The sequence below is a fragment of the Lissotriton vulgaris genome, chromosome 1_1 (genome assembly GCF_964263255.1).
Source record: "Lissotriton vulgaris chromosome 1_1, aLisVul1.2, whole genome shotgun sequence".
Taxonomy (NCBI): Eukaryota; Metazoa; Chordata; class Amphibia; order Caudata; family Salamandridae; genus Lissotriton; species Lissotriton vulgaris.
This window is the reverse complement of record NC_141685.1, coordinates 20445034-20465995: the sequence shown is the minus strand read 5'-3', so window position 1 is coordinate 20465995 and position 20962 is coordinate 20445034. Positions and strand designations below refer to the sequence as shown.

General features: G+C 46.9%; 1 protein-coding gene across 1 annotated transcript in view; it reads right to left on the bottom strand.

Annotated features, from left to right (window-relative positions):
* Positions 1 to 5174: 5174 nt before the first annotated feature.
* LOC147736999 (uncharacterized) overlaps positions 5175 to 20962 on the bottom strand; it is a 95776-nt gene continuing 79988 nt past the window's right edge. Inside the window, exon 3 of the mRNA XM_086957021.1 lies at positions 5175 to 8783. Coding sequence (XP_086813147.1) covers positions 7954 to 8783 — 830 coding nt within the window. The 3' untranslated portion in view covers positions 5175 to 7953. The remainder of the gene's footprint in view (positions 8784 to 20962) is intronic.

Sequence of the window (20962 nt, the reverse complement as noted above, 5' to 3'; positions counted from 1 at the left end):
ATGGTCCCCATCAGTGGTCCACCACAATCTGCAAAAAAGCACAAAGAATATACACAGAACACTTCAATAAAAGACGTATTGTGAAGGAGACGATGTTGGAGAGAGGAGAGTGGGTCCGAGTCAAACTAGCCCAACTGAGAAGGAAAGGCGACAGCAAGTTCAGTGGAAGAGGACAGGAAGAGGTGTGGCACCGCGGCTAGTGCGACTGACTCCGGAATCTGGGGATCACGGTTAAATCCCTGGCACAGGCGGCAGATTAGCCCAGCACCATGTAACTCTGGGCAATAGCTTGCTTAATCTTCCAGACGGCCCCCAGCGCCTAAAGACCCTTACGGGTGATTGTGCGCTTTACAAATGTGGCTTATTACTATTATTATTATTATTATTCAGTGTGCCCATGCAAGTGAAGGAGGTTTACAACAGATCAGCCTTATTAGGCGATGGGAAAGTTTGGTTTCAGGATCGGATGTCTGTTGGACTTGGCCCTTCTGGCAGGTTCACCCCTGAACTTTTTGCTTATGAATGTGAATTGGTGGTAGTGATTTTTGGTTTCTGCGCACTTTACCACTGTGTCCCAGGGTGAGGTGCATGCAAGTAGTGAGGTTGGCCTGCCTCCCATAGGAATGCATGGGGAATGTATGTGTCCCTGGTAGTTCCTGATGCATGGGGTGTGCAGACTCGAGTTTGGTATGTGCAGACTTGTGTGATTAAATGCTGCGAGATGATGTGTGCGGCATGATTGTGTCTAGTGTGGAAGTGCCACTTCTAGAAGTTGGCATACCTGTGTAATTTAAGTCTGGCGTGTGATTGGCTGGAGCTGGCTGGTGAGCCTGGCTCCAGGAGTCAGGATGGGTCTGCCCCGGTTGTGAGTGGAGAGATTAGCATGCTGATGTGAGGGAGGAGTGCACCTGGGACCTGAATAGGGCTGGGATTTCCCCACACAATGCTGGCTCCTCCCCCTGTGGTGTGACTGATGACCATAGCCTGACTAGTGAATAGGAAGGGTGGCTGAGCACATCAGAGTGCTCCAAAACCAGCTGCGACTGGTTTTCCCCCCCACCCTGCACCTAAGGACAAAGGATTTACCTGTATAAAAAGGGGCTGTGTCCCCAGAAAGAAGTTCTCTAGTTCCTGATCTGAAGAGGGGGGCCTGCTGCTGCTGGGCGCCAGGAGGACCGTCACTAGGACTGTCTCCCTGCCTGGAGGACCCAGTGAGCTGGCCCCTGGGCCCAGCCTTTGCCCCCCCCTGCCTTCCTAGGGACTTGGTGCTTGAACTTTCCCCTAGCGCTTGGTAGCGCTTTATTTTCCCTACAGGGCCTGGAAGCGCTGGATTTGTCCCCCTAGCGCTGGGGAGCGCTTTTCTGTTACTCTACCAGGAGCCCACCCTGCGGGTTTGCCGCTTTTGGGGCTTAAATTCCAGAGTGTGCCCTCCCCTCGCTTTGCCCAGTGTTTGTGCCCCGTGTTCAACACGTCGCCCGCTGCCCGGGAGCTGGAGGGGCCATTTCCCCTGTCGTCGGGGTACGCCACGCTGTGATTGGCCACAGCGTTGGGCGTCCCCTAGCACCCTGCAGCCGCGACCCGGAAGGGCTTCCGCCCAGGACCCGAAAGTGTTTCAGCAGGAAGCAGGAAGTAGCGGGTGCCTACCCCGCAATTGTGGGCCTCCGGAGGGAGCCTACCCCTCCTTTACCCCACGTTCAAAGTCCCTGGTGAAAGCAAGCAGAGGAAGCAGCCGCTGACATCACCCGGGGAGCCGCGCTGTCATTGGTGGAGGCCGCGGGAGGCTCGCTGGGCGACCCGCACAGCGATTGGCCCCAAGCAGGAAGCAGACGGGAGCCTATCCCGCGCTCCTGCGCCACAAGGAAGAAGCCGGCGTTCCCCCCATCGGGGCTCACATGAGTGAGGGAGAGCCCCGGGGTGTAGCGGGAATCAAGGACAGAGCCCGGTGTGCAGTTGCTTAAGACCTCAGAGGCTGAGTGCAGCTGCGTCATCTGAGAGCCCCGCACCAGACAAGTGAAGCTCCGGTGAGTAAGGGCTGGGCAGCGGGGGCACGTCATTGTCCAACGTGTCCTGAGGGGCCCGGTCATTGCCCGCAGTCTTGCACCATTGGCTCAGGGCCTCCGAGGTGCCAATTAGGCACCGTTGTTTCACGGGCCCGGGTGGCCCCATCACCTATGGAGCCTCAGTGGTTGCACCCGGGGGCACATCGTTATTCAGAGCCCACAAGAGGCTTCTTCCAAGTCCCCTGAGAGGGACTCCACTGATACAGGGGCATTGTGGCGGGTAGAGTGGCCCCGGCAGGCAGCGGGCCGCTCCCCCAGCGAGACCCCATTATTCAGAGCCCCAAGGCTCCTTGCCCCACATTTTGTTCTTGAGCCCAGCGAGGCTCACGGGCCACGAGTGTTTTGGGCCACAGAGTCTGCAAGGCTCCCACGTGTTGGCCCCATTGTTTCCACAGCTGCCCAGCACTTAGTGGGCAGCTGCTCCGTTTAGGCCCCCTGACATTTGGGACACAGAGCGTTTCAGCCCCAGAGAGGCCAGTTGGCCTGGGGACAGTCACAGGTTGTGGCCTATGTGATTTCTGCGCAATTGTTCTTTGCTGCACCTCTGAGTGTGTTTTTATGTGTCATGTGCTTTTCCCTACACCGCTGAATGTATGCTTATGCATCATGTGTTTTTCCCTACACCTCTGAATGTTGTGATGCATCATGTGTAATGTTCTTATGCCTATACCCCTAAATGTAGAGTGATACTTAGGTGGTTGTTCTTCCTAGTACAGGTGTTGCTAGTGAGGTCCTGGTCACCTGCGTGACATTCTCCTTAGGTGGTTAGGGTTGCGTAGGTGGTACCTATCTGTTACCAGTGATTACTGGTTGTGTGCTCTATTTTCTATTTTGTGCAACAGTAATTATTATTCCTACAAAGTGCTAATTCCTACAAGTATTCTAGTTCTAAAAGTGCTTATTCCTGGCAGTGGTCCATGTGGCCCTGTCCTATACATACATCCACTGTAAATTCTGCCCGTGCCTATGGCACAATGTACATCCTGTGATTATGATTCTGATGTGTTCTGATAATACAAAGGCTATTTTTATATAACCTTGTGTGGAGTTCCTTTTGTGGGGGGCCTGGGATGTTGTTGGGTGCGTGCGCAAGTGCTTTACACATCGCCTCTGAGATAAGCCTGACTGCTTGTGCCAAGCTATCAAGAGGGTGAGCAGGGGTTATCTTGGCGGGTGACTTCCTTGCCCTGGCTTAAAATGGTGGTTTCTGCCTGACTTTGGCGCAAGCCTTAGCCAACCAGAGTACCCATTTCTAACAATGTCCAAGTGCAACAAGATACTGAAGTGGACTAAAGCAGAAGGGTCAGTAAGAATACTACAACTATAACCACACTGAAGTCCTTCCTTCGGAGGAAGAGAAGGCTACCTCGGGAGAAGCCCTGGGAGAGACGGTGTCAGTAGAAAGGGACGATCAGGAGTGCAGACTAGGACGACAGGAAGACACCAGTGAAGCGACACCGAAGGGCAGGCCAGCGGGTGGAGACAGACCATGGCCGAGAACTCCCAGAGAAGACACAAAGAATGTCTCTTGCACCCCTGTGAGATGTACCCGCGCTGGCAGAACTGTGTTAAGACCGGCATGGTACAGAGACTATGAAATGGGAGAGGTTAATGTACTGAGAAGGAAATAGACTTTGGAACATTATCACTCAAACTGTGTTCAATTGTTAAAGGGGGAGATATGTAGTGTTGCGCTCTAATCGCTCTGTTGCGACGCAACGATGCAGAGCGTGACCGCCATTTGCCGAGAAGTGCGGAGCACGCGAATATATTGGACGCGGTTCCCGGCGCTCTCACTACCCCGCAATTTAAATAAAGTTCTTTCCTGCAACCGAGCCTCTGCCACTTATTGGGGATCACTTTATCTTCACACAACACTCCACAAATATCAGGCTGTGTTTCCTGAACGTTGTCGCAGAGACATCCAGTGGGATTCAATATGATGGCCGTAAAAGTTCAATGTTGCTTGGTCTCTGCAGTGGCCTAGATCATCGCCAGTTTATGTAATGATCTCTCCAGACACAAGATGGAGAAACATCAGGTAAGTTTATTGGTAACTTCATACAAAAGCCACCGCCATTCTTTCACCAGGACACACTCCAACTGAAGCCGGTGGAACGTCAACTTCATGAGAACGAAGAGTGGAATTACTGTAAGCTTCCCACATGCAGACAAAGAGCCAGCATGAGGAGACCGCATAACAAGAAAAGGGTAAAACAGAGGGTAGAAAAACAAGCAGAAAAGAGCAAAACAGAGGGCAGAAAACGAGTAGAAAAGGCAAACCAGAGGGCAGAAAAACGAGCAGAAAAGCAATACAGAACAGAAGAGGGCAAAATAGAGGACAGAAAAGCAGAAAAGGTCAAAACAGAGCACGTCACGAGCAGAGGGCAGCAGATAGACTGGCAGCACAGGGTAGCGGACAAGCTGGACAGGAGAACTGTCACAGGGGGAGCTGACACAATGACCTGTTTGACATTTGATGGTGTTTGTCATTTTGGAGACAGTCCCCTGATGCCCTCAAGGTGAAATACAGTTTAACCAACTTTTTCAAGTGAAAAGAAGTTGTCCATTTTGCAATTAGAATCTTCATATTTCCCAGAATGACCATGGGAGTTAAAGTGTTGCTATGAGTCAACATCTTGCACTTTAGAGAAAAGTCAAGCTTATCAAGGTCTAATTCCAAATGATGTGGGGAAGCTACATGTATTTCTGCATCTGGAAGGTATTGGTACTGAGGGGTGGTGGGAATACCGGTCTATTAATATTACACCCTGAGAACTGAGGAATAACAGGCAGGAATTGTTACACAGATTCATGCATGTTACACTTGAGTTACAGGGTGTTCTTCACCCAGACATTTGTCTGCTATGAGGAGGTGCAGTGTCCGGTGACAAACGGGTGCTTTTTCACCTGTTCTCCATCCTTGGAGTGCGAGGGCGACTCTTTACAATAAGCACCATTAGCTACCTACCCGTGAGTATACTTTGGCTAAAAGTCAACCATTCATAATTTCAATAGCTTTTATGGATAAGCATGAACTTGTGGCATTGTTGTGACATTTGTGGGGCCACCATCTAAACTTTCAAAAAAAGGAAATCACAAATTTAGAGGCACTTTATATAAATACAAATTCTTAGCTTTATTTATATCTCAAGCACATTTTCAGCCAATAAATTAAAATAATCTTTCAGCTGTCAGGTTTTGTGACAATTCATCACTTCCTCAGGGATATTTAAAGTGAAACAAATAAAACATATATATAAATCTTATAAATAGTAACTTTTTAATTTAAATTTCCCAAATGTGTGTAGAGAGAGCGAGAGAGTGTGTGTGAGAGAGAGAGAGAGAGAGAGAGAGAGAGAGAGAGAGAGAGAGAGAGAGAGAGAGAGAGAGAGAGAGAGAGAGAGAGAGCTGGTGAAGTAAGATGGAAGCTAACAGTAAAAAAAAAAATGAAATTCATCAGCTATAGTTTACTGAGCTAACTATAACTTGCACTCCTGCCACAAGCATTGCACATGACCTCACATATTACATCACTCTTGACATGTTAAATGACATCAAAGTGCTTTAAAGTATTTCACAGCAATTTGTCCACACAGGGACTCAGGGAGTATGAGTTGTCACATTCAACGAGCGATACAAGCATTCAAAGAAGTAGGAGACCATACAATAAGTATTGTTTTCTCTCATCATGCTGAACAACGCAGGGACTGGGAAAGTATAAGTAGCAATACACAATGAAGAGGCACAAACATAAAAGGAATTAGATAACATACGGGAACACTCAAAGTACTTCAAGGGTTATAGTTGGGTTGAACATTGATGAACATAAATAGGAGATGTGGTCATGGAAAGTATTACTAGGCAGAGATGGGTAGAAAGGTATACACAAGGAGCAAGAACTGGATGCTAAAGGATAGGGATGTCATAACAGAATTTATGTGTTTGCAAATGTAGTTTAACCTGACTAATTGATTGTAGAAGTGTAACGTGCACTGGTACCCGGGAACCAGGTGTCCAGATGCTCAAAAAGCAAGGAGGAAAAAGTGAAAATTGGTGAGTTTTTAGGAACTAACAAAGCAGTAGTCATAAGTTTGCAAGAAAAAGAGTAAAGGCAAGAAATTTCAGGCTTTACCTGTCAAATGTAAGGACTTCACTAGAGAGGAATGAAAGTGGAAACATCTGGAAGGGCAGTACTTCTAGCGTTAGAGGACAGAGTTGAAGCTAGTGTGGAAGGTGCAGAATGTATAGCTCGAAAACATAGGCATAGTGCCTTGAACAGACAACACTGTTTCATAGGGAGCCACTGAAGAGAAAGCAAATGGGTAGAAATTCGAATTCTCTTGTACAATCCCGAAGTCTGAAGGACAGCAGCATTCGGAGTGATCTAAAGGCAGTGAACCAAATACTGAGGTAATCATAGGTTGTGAGAGTTACAGTAATACATCCTTGAATGCACAAGGGCCTAAACAAGTGTCTTTCAGGAATCCGACAGAAGCAGAGGAAGAATCTTCCTGAGAGTTTGAGAAGTAAGAAACCTGCTGAATCAACTTTCTGGAATTGGTTGACAAAGGATAGTTTAGAATCAAAGAGGACTCAGATTCCCCAGAGAATTAAGAGGGTTTGGCACATGTGGCCACAAGCTAGTTGTCCATAAAGAGAAGAACCTGAAGGGAAGTACTTCTGTTTTCCATAAGTTCAAGCAGAGAGAATTTGCATCCATCCATGAGCAAATAGCAACCATTCAGTTCTTAAATGTGCTGCTTTTTGTCAAGCTAAGAAATTTAGTTTAGTCCTATTTCATCGTAATTTTTTCTCTCGCTGTTGAGGATTCCCTTTTATCCCTGAGTCTATTGCAAAATATTATTGGTCCTCTCACTCTAAGAGCCCGTAGTCGCTCCAACCCCTTCATATTGCATTTGTCTTCCAGATGGATGCTTTCACTGGGTGTCCTTATTAAGTAGCTAAATGTAAATATTGCATGCGCGCCACGGTGAACCCCACTATAATATCATGGAAGACAGCTTTATGTTTTTTAACAGTTTCTTAGAAACCAGGTGTTACCTTGATGAGAGTATAGTTTTAAAAACAGAACAAAGAAGCAACAAGAAGCTTTGCAAAAACGGTGCATTTATTAACACCTATTTTTCATGGCAGGCTTCAAGACCACACATGTGCATTTCTTTCTCATGGGTGTAATCTGAGAACAACACCATTATTATCTTAACGACCTGCAACCAAAATTATGTGATAACCCAGTGAAGCTATAATTCCTGTAAGAGTCCATGTGTCTTTCTTCTTTGTAAAAATAGACAATTTTTGTAACCAGGATAATCTCCGAGGTTTTACCTAGGGATGGCGCTTTACAAAATACCAACAAATTGTGTTGAAATACTTCTAACGGAAGCTTTATTTCTACTATTATATGTTCTTCCTTTTCATGGTGCAGATGGAAGTTAATCGGTAATTATTTCATTCTGATCAAAATCAATCAGCTCATAGTTGGAGCATTGTTTAATTTTAGACTTCTGTGATTTCAGAATGTGGACACTAACTTTTAATAATAAATATTAAAAAAATCATAACCAATCCATGCACTGAAGTGAATGGAAACGTAGACGTAGTTTCCACTTCGGCCAAGAGAAACGTTTTTCTTTCAAGCACTGGCTCACATTTTTTAAAGAGTTTGGTTTCCATTATTCCAGGATTTCCTGTGTGGATTCACTAGTGCATCTGTGGTGTTAAATTTGTTCTGAGGTTTTTTGCAAGAAAACTGCTTCACCCCTGTTTTGCTAGTGGAGCACTTGAAGACTTGGTGAAGAGCAGAGTCTATTTCCTGGCTGAATTTGCTGCTGAAGTTTCAGATCACTCTTCAATGTAACGCTTTTTGGCGTCACTCTTTGTGGATTTGCACATGCTTCAGAAGGTGTGATCTTTGAAAAAAGCTCTTCTTACAGTCTGTGCAGTGAAAGGGCCTCACTCCAGTGTGTATTCGCTGGTGCTGTCGAAGACTTGACATTTGTAGAAAACCTTTGTCACATTCTGTGCAGTGAAATGGCCTTATTCCTGTGTGCAGTTTTTGGTGCTGTCGAAGATTTGACTTTTGATTGAAGCATTTGTTACACTCAGTGCAGCGAAAGGGCCTCAGTCCTGTGTGTGTTATTTGGTGCAATCGAAGATGTGACTTTCGAGTGAACCTGTTCTCACACTGAGTGCAGCCAAACGGCCTGACTCCTGTGTGTATTCGTTCATGCTCAAGAAGATCCGGCTTTCGAGTAAAGCTCTTCTCACACTCTGTGCAGCTAAACGGTCTTACTCCTGAATGTGTTCTTTGGTGTTCAAGAAGATACGACTTTCGAGTAAAGCTTTTTTCGCACTCAGTGCAGTGAAAGGGCCTCAGGCCTGTGTGTGTTAGATGGTGCCTTTGAAGACTTGTCTGTAGTGTGAACTCTTTGCCGCAGACAGTGCAGTAAAAGGGCCTCACCCCTGTGTGTGTGCCTTGGTTATGCTGATGGTTTGCCTCTGGATTGAAGGTCTTTTCATACTCAGTACAAGGAATCGGCCTTGACTCTCTGTCTATTTTCTGATGAACTGAAAGAAGTCCTTTATCAATAAACCTCTTTTCAGTATTAGAGCAAGAAAAGTGCCCCTCACTCTTGTGCATTTGTTCCGTGGATGTATAGGACTCTTTCCCATCCATTCTTCCCGCTTCCGATTGGTGTGCTGCAGAATGAAAAGAACATGTAATATTATACATAAGACATGATTGTCTTTAATTTAAAAAAACAGAGAGCTTCAATTTACATGTCTGAAGAGGACAGTCCGATTACAGAAGGTGTTCTAATAAGGAGAGCGTTGAGGGATATACAAACATTGGATATTCCATGAATTCACTGGTCTACAGACCCAATACAAGAGGTGTTGAGTGCTATAGCACAAGACGCTACTTGAAGCTCTTATACATAACTGGTGGTCTGTTGAGGAGGACAGCCCAATTATGTGATATGTGGGGAAGTCTTCTAGTACACAGGGACAGGCAGACAGTACAATTTAAGGAAGATGAGGTGGTGTTCTAAAACTCTGATGAACAGTTTATTAAGATATTATTTGGTTAACAGTCTAATAAGTAACTTACCAGTCCCATTATAAGAGTTGTTGGGTAGTTTTCTAATACACAGGTGGACGGTACCACTTCAGGGGTAGGTGGTCCCCTAATACACAGGTAAACATTCCTGTTTTAGGATTCTGAATTAGTCTTCTAATACACAGGTGGACGGTCCCATTACAAGAGTGTGAAGTAGTCTATAATACTCATGTGGACAGTCCTCAAATATAGGGATGGACAGTCCCACTTCAGGAGTTGGTGGTCCTCTAATAAATAGGTAAACAGTCCAGTTATAGAAGTTTGAAGTTGCCTTCTAATACACAGGTGAACAGTCCTATTACAGGAGGTGGGTAGGCCTCTTCTACACAGATGGATAGTCCCTTAACATGATATGTTGGGTAGTCATCTAATATACTGGGAGACAGTCCCATTACAAGAGTGTAAGGTGTTCTTCTAATACACGGATGGACAGTCCCACTGCAGGAGTTGGTGGTCCTCTAATACATAGATAAACAGTCCTGTTATAAAACTCTAAGTTTGCCTTCTAACACACAGGTGGACAGTCTTATCACAGGACTTGGATAGGCCTCGTCTACACAGATGGACAGTCCCATAACTCGTAATGCTCCAGAGTCCTCTAATGAACTGATGGCCAGTCCCACTACAGGATTTGGTAGCTCTCCAATACACAGGAGGACAGTACCATTACAGGAGCTGGTGATCCTGTATTACACAGGTAAACAGTTGCAATACAAGAGTGTGAGATACTTATTTAATACTCATGTGCACATTAAAGGTGGGTAGTCCTCTACCACACAGATGGACAGTCCCTTAACATTATATGCTGGGTAGTCTTCTAATAGACAGATGGACAGTCCCACTACAGGAGTCGATAGTCCTCCAGAAAATAGGTGGACAGTTCCATTACAGATGTTGTTGGGTAGCACTCTAACACAGGAATGGCCAGGATCATTACAGGAGCTGGGAGCCATCTAAGACACAGTCCCCTTAGATGAGGAGCTGGCTTGTTCTCAAATACACAGGTGGACAGTCCCATTACCAGAGGAGTTGACTAGTTCTCTAATACACAGGTGGACAGTCCTTTTACAAGAGGAGTTTACTAGGTCTCTAATACACGGGTGGACAGTCGCCCTACAGGAGGAGTAGGCTAGTTCTGTAATACACCGGTGGACTGTCCCCTTACACGAGGATTTGGCTAGTTCACCAATACGCGTATTGACAGCACCCTTAAAAGAGAAGTTGGCTAGTTCTCTAATACACAGATAGGCAGTACCCTTACAGGAGAAGAAGGCTAGTTCCTTAATACACAGATGAACAGTCCCATTACAGGAGGAGTTGCCTAGTTCTCTAACACACAGGAGGAAAGCCATGTTTACAGGAGGAGTTGGCCAGACAGATGGAGAACAGTCCCCTTAAAGGAGGAGTTGGTAAGTTCTCTAATACACAGGTGGACAGTCCCTTTACAGGAGGATTTGCTTAGTTCTCTAACACACAAGAGGAAAGTCCCCTTACAGGAGGCGTTGGCCAGATTTTTAATACACAGATGGAGAACAGTCCCCTTAAAGGAGGAGTAGGTTAGTTCTCTAATACACGGGTGGACAGTCAACTTACAGGAGGAGTTTGCTAGTTCTCCAATACATGGATCAACGATGCCCTTACAGGAGGAGTTGGCGAGTTCTCTAATACACATCTGAACAGTCCCTTTACAGGAGGAGACAGCTGGTTCTCTAGTATGCAGGTGGACAGGCCCCTTACAGGAGGAGTTGTCTAGTTCTCTAATACACAGGTGGACAGTCCCTTTACCGGAGGAGTTGGCAGGTTCTCTAATACACAGTTGGACAGTCCCCTTACTGGAAGATTTGGGCTAGTTCTCTAATAGACAGGTGGATAGTCCCATTACAGGAGCTGTTGGCTAGTTTACTAATACAGAGGTGAAGAGTCACCTTACAGGAGGCGTTGGCCAGTTCTTAAATACAAAGGTGGACAGTCCCATTACAAGAGGAGTTGGTTAGTTCTCTAATACACAGATGGACAGTCTCCTTATAGGAGTTGACTAGGTCTTTAATAGAGATGTGGACAGCCCCACGTAGGAGGAGTTGGCTAGTTCTCGAACACATAGGTGGACAGTACCAGGTCCAGTATAGGATTTGTTGGCTAGTTGTCTAATACAGAGTTGGAGAGCCCCCGTACAGGAGGGGTTGGCTAGTTCCCCAATAAACAGGTGGACAGCCCCATTCCAGGAGGAGTTAGCGAGTTCTCTAATACTCAGGTGGACAGTCCCATTACAAGAGAAGTTGGCTAGTTGTCAAATACACAGATGGGCAGTCCCTTACAGGAGGGGTTGGCTAGTTCTCTAACACACAGGTGGACCTCGAGAAGCATCTTTGTTTAATTCAAGCTGACCCCCCAAAATTGGGCAAAACACCAATACCCAGCCTCCAATGCGGACGACATTGTCCTCCTTTCCCAAACACCTATAGGCCTGCAGTGTTTGATCACCCAACTAAGTGCCTACACCATCTCAGCACAACTAACAAGCACCAAAAAACCAAGGCGATGTGTATTTCCAAACATCATAATACTAGAAAAATCATGCAAATTCGCCTGGATATTAGACGAAAAAACACTATCCCTGGTGGACTCTTACAAATATAGGGTTTCAACTTGACAGCAACCTCAAATTTAAGCTACATTTGGACCAAGGGAAAACAAAAGCAAAAAAAGAAGCTCAAAGACTGCTCATCAGGTAATTTGCTTAAGTTAGGATTTGACCCCGAAATGGCAGCAGACCTGGCCGACCAAAGAATGCGGCCTCTGCGGTCAGGGTGAAGAGACATTATTACATCTCTTATGTATTTGCCTCTTGTAGGAGAGTAGGGTCTGCAATCCTATGGTCACCCCCGATTTTTGCTTTTTGCTTCACTGGTTTACGACTTTCCCTGGCTGTGGGCCTGCTAATCAGACCCACAGCCTAGCTGTTCTCTCTCTAAATTAACAAGCATGTACCTTAGGTGCATTTACCGATTGGTACTGGCCCACCTTATCAGTCCCTGTACAGCATACCTTAGGTATCCAGGGCATAGGTGTACCCAGGGCCTACCAGGGGCTGAAGCATGTTTTATGCCACCCCTGCCTGGCCATCCAAATCTGACACAACTGGCTGCACGACAGCTGGGGCAAGGTGGTGTAATCAAACGTTGCTTTAGATATAGTATCTCTATATCTAACCCTAAAATGGACACATATATTCCTATCAGTCACTCCTATGGCAGGCCTTATCAATCCTGAAGGCAGAGTGCTTGGAATTATGTGAGATGGTGCTCTGGCATGAGCTGAGCCCGTTTGCAGCTTGCGGAACCAAGTCCTAATAGCTGTTCCATGATAACGCGTACCATATACTCTTAAGTGCATTATAATCCTCGCGGTTATTTGCTAACTTTGGTATCGCATTATCAAAACGTGTCGAGTAAGGTGTCATACGAATTGGAATACTAACCCCTCGCCAATTCTGGCGACGGGGTTAGCATTCCACCCTTCTAGAAGGACACAACATGTATGTAACTGTGAACCCTGGTTAAAGTTAACTCGAGCCTCAGCATCACAAAATGGATGCTGCCACCACAGACACAAGTCTGACCTCCTGCTGCTGGGAGTCCTTCCAGCGAGGGAGGCTTGGACAAAGGGTTTCCTGCCTTGGGAGGTGCTAGCACCACCCAATACAAGATTTTGTGTATTAGGTAGGACAGGGCTGAAAGGAATGAGACATGCCTGGGGCACACAAGGTGTCCCTGTGCATATGCCGGTCTAAACCAGTTCCTGGGGCACCACAGCCCCAGAGCTGGCGCAAGACCGGACAAAGGATAGGGGGTGTAACCACCCCCCTTCCTGGTCCCACCCAGAGGAGGGACCTAGTCGTAGTGCAGCCCCCTTTAGCTGAATAAAGGTAGGAGCTGGTCCCATTCCAAATTAGATTAATCTTGACAACTTCCACGAAGAAACTCTTGACCTTCGACCTCCTGATTCCAGAAGACTGAATAATCTCCTTTATGGTCAGTGAGTGACCATCCTGCTTCGCAGGCACCATCAAGCTCCTGTGCGGTTTGCTGCAGAGTCCATCCATCCCGGAATCCGACAACCCAACTCGACAAGACCCGGAACTCCAGACCTCTCTGACCTCTACCCACATCCACAGCACAGCTGGGACCCGTGGGTGCGACGAGCAACGTCGAGACGGGCCATCTTGCGAAACCTGCACAGCGCTTCCAGCACGACCGCCGAGGGATCCTCGAGTGAGTGCCTTGGGGTCCGAGAAGCCCCACACCGACGCAGCTCCTGCACCAAAGACCAGCCCCCCAGCATCCACGAGATCTGCGTGGGGCCCTTTTGCCTGGTTGCTGCTTGTCCGGTTGTCTGGTCACTTGCCGGCTGGCTCGTGACTTCTGAGACGACGACGCGAAGAATCTAACACTGCTGGTCTGGTCCCCCAGACTGGCCCTTGCTTCCCTGTGAACGAGAAGCACCCCGGACCCTCCTGGTCCGCACCAGACGCCATCTTTGTTCCACCGCGTGGCTTGCATTAGCCAAGGCCTGTTGTCCAGATCGACGATTCGACACCGCCAACAGCAGCAGACTACGTGGGACAGCTCGTGCCTCCAGCCTGGTCGTGAAGAGCAGCTCCTGGTCCGTGCAGCTACAGAGAGAAGCGACCCTTCCTTCACCTGACTGCAGCGACAGCATCTGGTTCCCTCCTGGTTCCAGCACCGTCACTGACTAGTGACCGAGACTCTGTCCCCTTCCCTTTCAGGACTCCTTCTTCTGAGTTCCATCCTTGGAACCACCAAACTCCTCCATCTGGCTGCCTACCAGCAACTCCTTGTTTCAGGCATCACCGGGATCAACGCAGCAAACCTGACGCAACTTCAGCCCTATGCACCCGCAGCCTGTGGGTTAGGTAACTAAAGCTTCTAGGTGCTGAAGTCTGTGTACACTATCCTAGTGTCCAGGTCCACTGCTGTTTTCCCTCCATCCAGCCGGGTTCGTCCGGAATCCGTAACTTTCTAAACTGTACGACCCATAGACGTTGGTACGCATCCCGCGTGAAAGTTTCCACTCTGCACGTGAGTCCCGTGGGCCTCCTGCTCCTTACTTACCTAGTTTGTAGCGTAGTCCCAGCGATCCTCCAGCCTCTGGATCTCTTTACAGTACTTTCCATCCTCGCATTTCATTGTTTTGAGTATATGGTTTGTCGTGCCCCTAAGGCGCACTTGTAAATATTGTGCGAACTCGTATTTCCTTTTAGTATTGTCATGTGCTTAGCCCTCTGACCTCATAAAGAGTTCAGAGGTGTATGTTAGTTAATAAATATATGTTTATTTTCATAACAACCTGTGTGGTGTCCTTTCACTTGGTATTCAAGGGGTTATATGTGGTAAAACAGCTGGCTTCACATGCCATTCAGAGTTTAGCCTAAAGACTGCTTTTGTCCACGCTACTAGGATAGCTGGTCTATACGGTTGACTTACAACCAATGTTTGGACTGATACAAGGTGATCACTAGAACTAGTGAGCATCATATATCAGGCCAACTTCTCACACCTCTCATTACTGGAAATTCAAAAAATTGTCCTTCGAGAGTCATTAAGGAAAGAACAAATAAGGACATGTAGAGTGGCGGTCATAAAATGCCTCGGAGGTTCGTCAATCCCACAGAGCTATAAAATTTGGAAAATTGCAGTAAAAGAAAGGGTTGAAAAAAGAGATTTAACATGAGTATGCTGTTTGCACACATGCTAATTGCATAATTCACATATTTTAAATATTTTCTACTGAAAGATTAGCACATTTTTTAATCGCACTTATTATACCTTTTAAGATTGTCTTGCAGTCTAATTAGATGATGATTGTCTGAGGATAGGACCTAGTCGTGTTTTTTATCTTTACCTTATATAAACATCTTTTCAATGTATTATGTATACCAGTGGTTTTCCCACTCTTATGATTTTTAACGAAATCAAATAAAAGTATTATTGACATTGACACACAGGTGGACAGGCCAATTACAGGAGGAGTTGGCTGGTTCTCCAATGCAAAGGGGGACAGTCCAATTACAGGAGGAGGTGGCTGTTTCTCTAACACACAGGTGGACAACCCCTTTACAATAGAAGTTGGCTAGGTCTCTAAAACACAGGTGGGCAGTCCCATTACAGGTGGAGTTAGAGAGTTCTCTAATACACAGGCGGACAGTCCTCTTACAGACAGAGCTGGCTAGTTCTCTAATATACAATCACAAAAGAGGGGCGAGGGTCAAAAAAAGTTTAAACTCTGCCACCCCAAACCCCCAAAGACGTATAGTGTACACACAAAAGGGGTGGGTAGAGTAAATATTAACACCATATATACTAATACGGTGGGGAATAGAGCTAGCCCCAATAGTGCAAATCACTCTATTTGAAAAAACTGCCCTCACTCACATACCGAGGTATGTGACATGCTTCATCATTGGGACTGCTTACAATGCGCCCTGGTGTACCCCACACAGGACGGAGCATAAGGGAGGGGGAAAAAATAATACATTTCTCTCAATACAACATATAGTCAACAAACTGAACAGACACAACACTTAACACATCCAATGAGGTGAAGATAGTGCAAACACCAAGTGTTTCCAACCGAAAAGTGCGACAAAGAAATTGTGCAGTATAAGGAGTGATATTAAATCTGATTAAAGGTGTCAACCAGAATACAAACTTTATTAGACTTTACTTGGCACCTCTACCAGGATTTAAAAAATGAGTGAACAGAGGATGGGAAAATGCCTTCAGGAGATAATTAGGAACCTCAAGGCTTCCCTCCTACCACTGCCAGAGTCAACGTGTTTCAACCGCTCTTGTTGCGCCTGTATGGTCACTCCGGTCTTCGTCAGGACAGTCGCATTCGGTTTCTCTCAGGGTTCCCCCGTAATTCGGAGAAAAATTATTACCCCAACAGGGAGGTAGGTCCCATTAATCCATACCAATCCTGTGTAATGTATGGAGAGTATCCCCTTAGGTGCGGGAAAACATTCACTGTGGCAAAGAAAGAAGAACAGAGAGGGCGGATAAGGAACCCTTGTGTATATCCACCCATTCAGACTTTCAGTATTGCACGTTGTTTTTAGCCACTAAGGTGTGTGTCTAGTGTTGTTTTGGGAAGCCCCAAATGCAGTGTCATGCATAGCCCCCAATTCAGTGATGAAGCAACTGCGGCCCGATACACCAATTATCCAGTTCCAGCATGAGGGTCTGGCTTTAGAAATATATGGGCCTCACTACCATACACAACCCTCATAGGATTCCTATAATACATCCAAGCACTGAATATTACACAGGATTGGTATGGATTAATGGGACCTACCTCCCTGTTGGGGTAATAATTTTTCTCCGAATTACGGGGGAACCCTGAGAGAAACCGAATGCGACGGTCCTGACGAAGACCGGAGTGACCATACAGGCGCAACAAGAGCGGTCGAAACATGTTGACTCTGGCAATGGTAGGAGGGAAGCCTTGAGGTTCCTAGTTCTCTAATACACAGGTGGACAGTCCTCTTACAGGCAGAGTTGGCTAGTTCTCTAGCACAAAGGAGGATATCCCCATTACAGGAGTTGGCTAGTTCATCAATACATAGGTGAAGAGTCACCTTACAGGAGGAGTTGGCTATTTCTCTAATACCCAGGTGGATAGTCCCCTTACATGAGGAGTTGGCTAGTTCTTCTAGTACACAGGTGGACAGTCTCCTTACAGGAGGAGTTGAATAGTTCTCTGATATACAGGTGGACAGTCCCCTTACAGGACGAGTTGGATAGTTCTCTAATACACAGATGGACAGACCCCTTACAGGATGAGTTGGCTAGTTGTTCTCATACACAGGTATACAGTCCCCTTACTGGAGGACTTGGATAGTTCTCTAGTACACAGGTGGACAGTCCCACTGCAGGAGTTGAGTAGTTCTCTAATACATAGGTGGACAGTCCCATTACATGAGATGGTGGCTAATTCTTAAACAAAAAAGTGGACAGTCTTGTTACAAGAGGAGTTGGTTAGTTCTCTAATGCACATGTGGACAGTCACATTACAAGAGGAGTTGGTGGGTTCTCTAATGCACATGTGGACAGTGCCTTTACAAGAGGAGTGGGCTAATGCTCTAATTCACAGGTGGACAGTCTCCTTACCGGAGGAGTTGGTGGGTTCTCTAATTCACAGGTGGACAGTCTCCTTACTGGAGGAGTTGGTGGGTTCTCTAATACACAGATGGACAGGCCCTTTAGAAGAGGAGTGGGCTAATGCTCTAATTCACAGGTGGACAGTCTCCTTACCGGAGTGTGGAAAATTAATACAAGCTTGATGAACATTATCGGCGCCATCTTGCCCCTTTTCGAGCCCATTCGTGCGCGTAAGCGGCAGCCATTTTGAGCACCATGGCCTCCCTGCCCCTCGCTGATAGCTAGCGCGTCTCTCTCTCTCTCCCCAAACCTCGCAAGCATCCCCCGCACGCTGACAACCCCCGCTCTCTCATGCCTTGGGTCATAAACCCCTCTTCAGCGCAGCTCCGCCACAGAATCCCATCCTGTTCCCAGCGCGACACCTCCCTTCATTCCTTTCATGGCCTCAGATCCTTTTGATACAAACCCCCTTTTCCTGTGTCCCCGTTTGTCTTCCTTGTTCCCAGGCCGCCACCTGGCCCTGCGGATACTGTTTATTACCCCGTACAGTAGGAAGCTTCCCCTCCCCATCAAAAGACCCTCGAGCCGATCAAAGCCCCCACCCTATGAGATCCGATCAACCCCATGCATTCCGTGAATCGGCGGAATGCCCTGCTGTGCGACAACCATCACCTGTTGTGACCGGGGTGGGGAATCCAACTGTAAATGTATGTGGGAACGGGCCTGAAGGGGAGATTCCGAGGATGTTCTTTCAAATACCAAAGTGTTGCGAGAATGTGTTATGTGCAATAAAGGTCATAAACCCTAGTATAAGAGGCCAGGCCTCAGAGATGTGGTTAGAGCACCTCGTGACGATACTTGCTGTCTGAATTGATGTGTTCTCCTCCGGAGAGAATAAAATCCTCGTTTCCTGCCTTCCAGTCTCCAGCGCCTGCTTCTTCATTGATTAACATTGGTGGGTCATAGAGGCGACACCGCCGGGCAACATAAAAGGGTCTTTGGTTACTGGTTGTCTTTGAAACCCTTTTTAACAATTGGCGTCCCAAACGTGGGGCCCATCAGCGACTCGTGGATCCAGTGGGAGAGGTCCTGACGACAGAGTGAACGACTGCAACGATCGGAAGGTACTCTGTCCGATAGACCCTCGTCTGACTGCCGATCATCCGAACTTCACTGGTTCCGAACAGACCTCTCTCGAGTGATCTGCGGTCCTGACTGGGAACCATCAGGAGTGCCACGAGAAGTACAAAGAGAAGAGGACGATCGGGCGCTGGATTCGGAAGACAAGAAACTGCCCATGCGGTCCGGGTAAGGTCGTGTAATCACGACGAATTGCGAAAGTGATTGATAATTGAAAGTGATTGATAATTGATGAGAAAATACTAGTATTACTTTTTGTTAATTTATTTGGAGATTCGCTGTCTGCAAACGGAGAAACAACAGGCTCTCCCTTTATAAACAGTGAAGGATAGGTACGCATCCATCGGACCTATCTTTCTCCCCCACTGAACAATTGCCCCTCCCTACATTGATTAACTGTTATAGATTGTTTTCTGGAGATTCTCTGTCTGCAAACAGGGAAGAATAGGTCCCCTCTTTGCAGATAGTGAAAGGGTAGGTGACGCGGACCTTTGCGAGCCTACTTATTCTCCCCATTGACCATATTGATTTTTTATTTTTGACCTACATTGATTAACTGTTATAGATTGTTTTCTGGAGATTCTCTGTCTGCAAACAGGGAAGAATAGGTCCCCTCTTTGCAGATAGTGAAAGGGTAGGTGACGCGAACCTTTGCGAGCCTACTTATTCTCCTCATTGACCATATTGATTTTTTATTTTTGACCTAACATTGATTGCTCAAGATTGGTTCATGAGGTATTCACTACGTGCAAACAACGTAGAATAGAAATATTCTGTCTAGTCTTTGCGCGCAGTGATAAGATAGGTAGTGCTGACTATTATCCCATTGTGATCCGTCATGCCTGTCTTCTCCCCACTGGTTAGTAGCCTGTTTAGCCCGGACCGCTTATTAGAGATGAACCATCCGGCTCCACTGGAAGGCACCCCTAATAAGGACATGTTCATGAAGCATGGATTGATCGCTATAGCCTATAGTGAGCTGTGGCATAAATATACGAAAAAGGATCGAGAAAGTCAGTGGCCACTGAGAGGATCCTTCGATCTTGACAAAATAGAAACGGTAGAAATAGCCCTTCGTAGGAATGAAACAACACCTATTATGCTCGATAGTCTCGGTATGTGGCGCAAAGAAGCCACACGACGAAGGGAAGGCGACGAATTCAGAAAAGGTGAAGGGACACGACGGACAACCCTCCAAACGTCTAGTAGGCAAAGGGAAGGGCCAGCGATGGCACAGTTCTGAGGAGTAGACATGAAAAGAGAACGGTGTAAAGGGATGTGCCGACAAGTCCACCCCGGGACACAACGACCCGAAGGTAATCCCCCGACACTATGCACAGGACGAACAGATTTAAAACAAAACCAATGTGCTTTCTGTAAATGTCTCGGGCACTGGAAAGCCCAATGCCCGACTCTGCAGAGCATAGGTAAGAACGGAGGGTCGACAGAAAGAACAGGCCGACAGAAAGAGAAAAGGCGCGAGATAAAAACCAATCAGACTAGTGCAGACAGGACAGACAGAACCACCCCGTTTGATTATGCTCGATGGCACAGATTTCGTCAGACCAATTTTAACGACATGTTAGAGTTCTGGGACTGATTGCTCTCTGTTGCTCCCCCACTCTGAAAAACAAACACAATTACAGGCCAGTGTAAACAACCCCCGTTAGAGAAAGGACTCAAGGAAGCCAAACGTCTATTATATAACTTAGGATTTAATCATTTTTTTTTTTTTTTAAATCTGTTTTATTGGTACACGTGGCATACAATTACATTTCTTGTGCGCTTAATTCAAAGGGGAAACAACAATTGGAATAGTTCTTACATCATCAATGTGAACGTTGGCGACTTTAGAAAACCAATAAATGCACTCACTGTTAATAAATACCATCCGTTATCTTGGGGCGGTCCCTACATTCACCAAATCATTCGCTCCATTGCTTCTATACAGTGTAATGCGCTCTGTTCGCCTTACTATGGTGCCAGGCCTCACCCGTCAGGGCGGGCAGCCTGATGGCCAGCCGCGCCCCCGGTGCCCGCGACCCACTAGTTGGTGACGTAGCAAGTTGTCTCTCAGTAGTGTGAATAACCAGCCGGGCCCGGTTCCAAGCAACCTGCACATGTACCGTGGCCGGCTAGGAGGTTTAGTAGTCCGCCTCCGTGAGGCAGAAGTTTGCGGTCGTGGCTTGCATGTGAGCTGCACTCCTGTGTGTCGTCGCCGTGTGTCGAAAGTGAGAGGTGTAGGTGGGAAAGGCAGATCCGGCGCGGACAACTGGGGGGTGTCCTGTGCCGTTAACGCCACCAATTCAAACTGGGGAAAACAGGAGAGTAGGTGAGGGTGTGAAGAGTCCGATCTCGGAGTAAGGGGGGGGGGGGTGCTGCAGTATTGGTTCTGCCTAGGCATCTTCGGGTGTGGTAGACTTGCGGGGTGCTGGCCC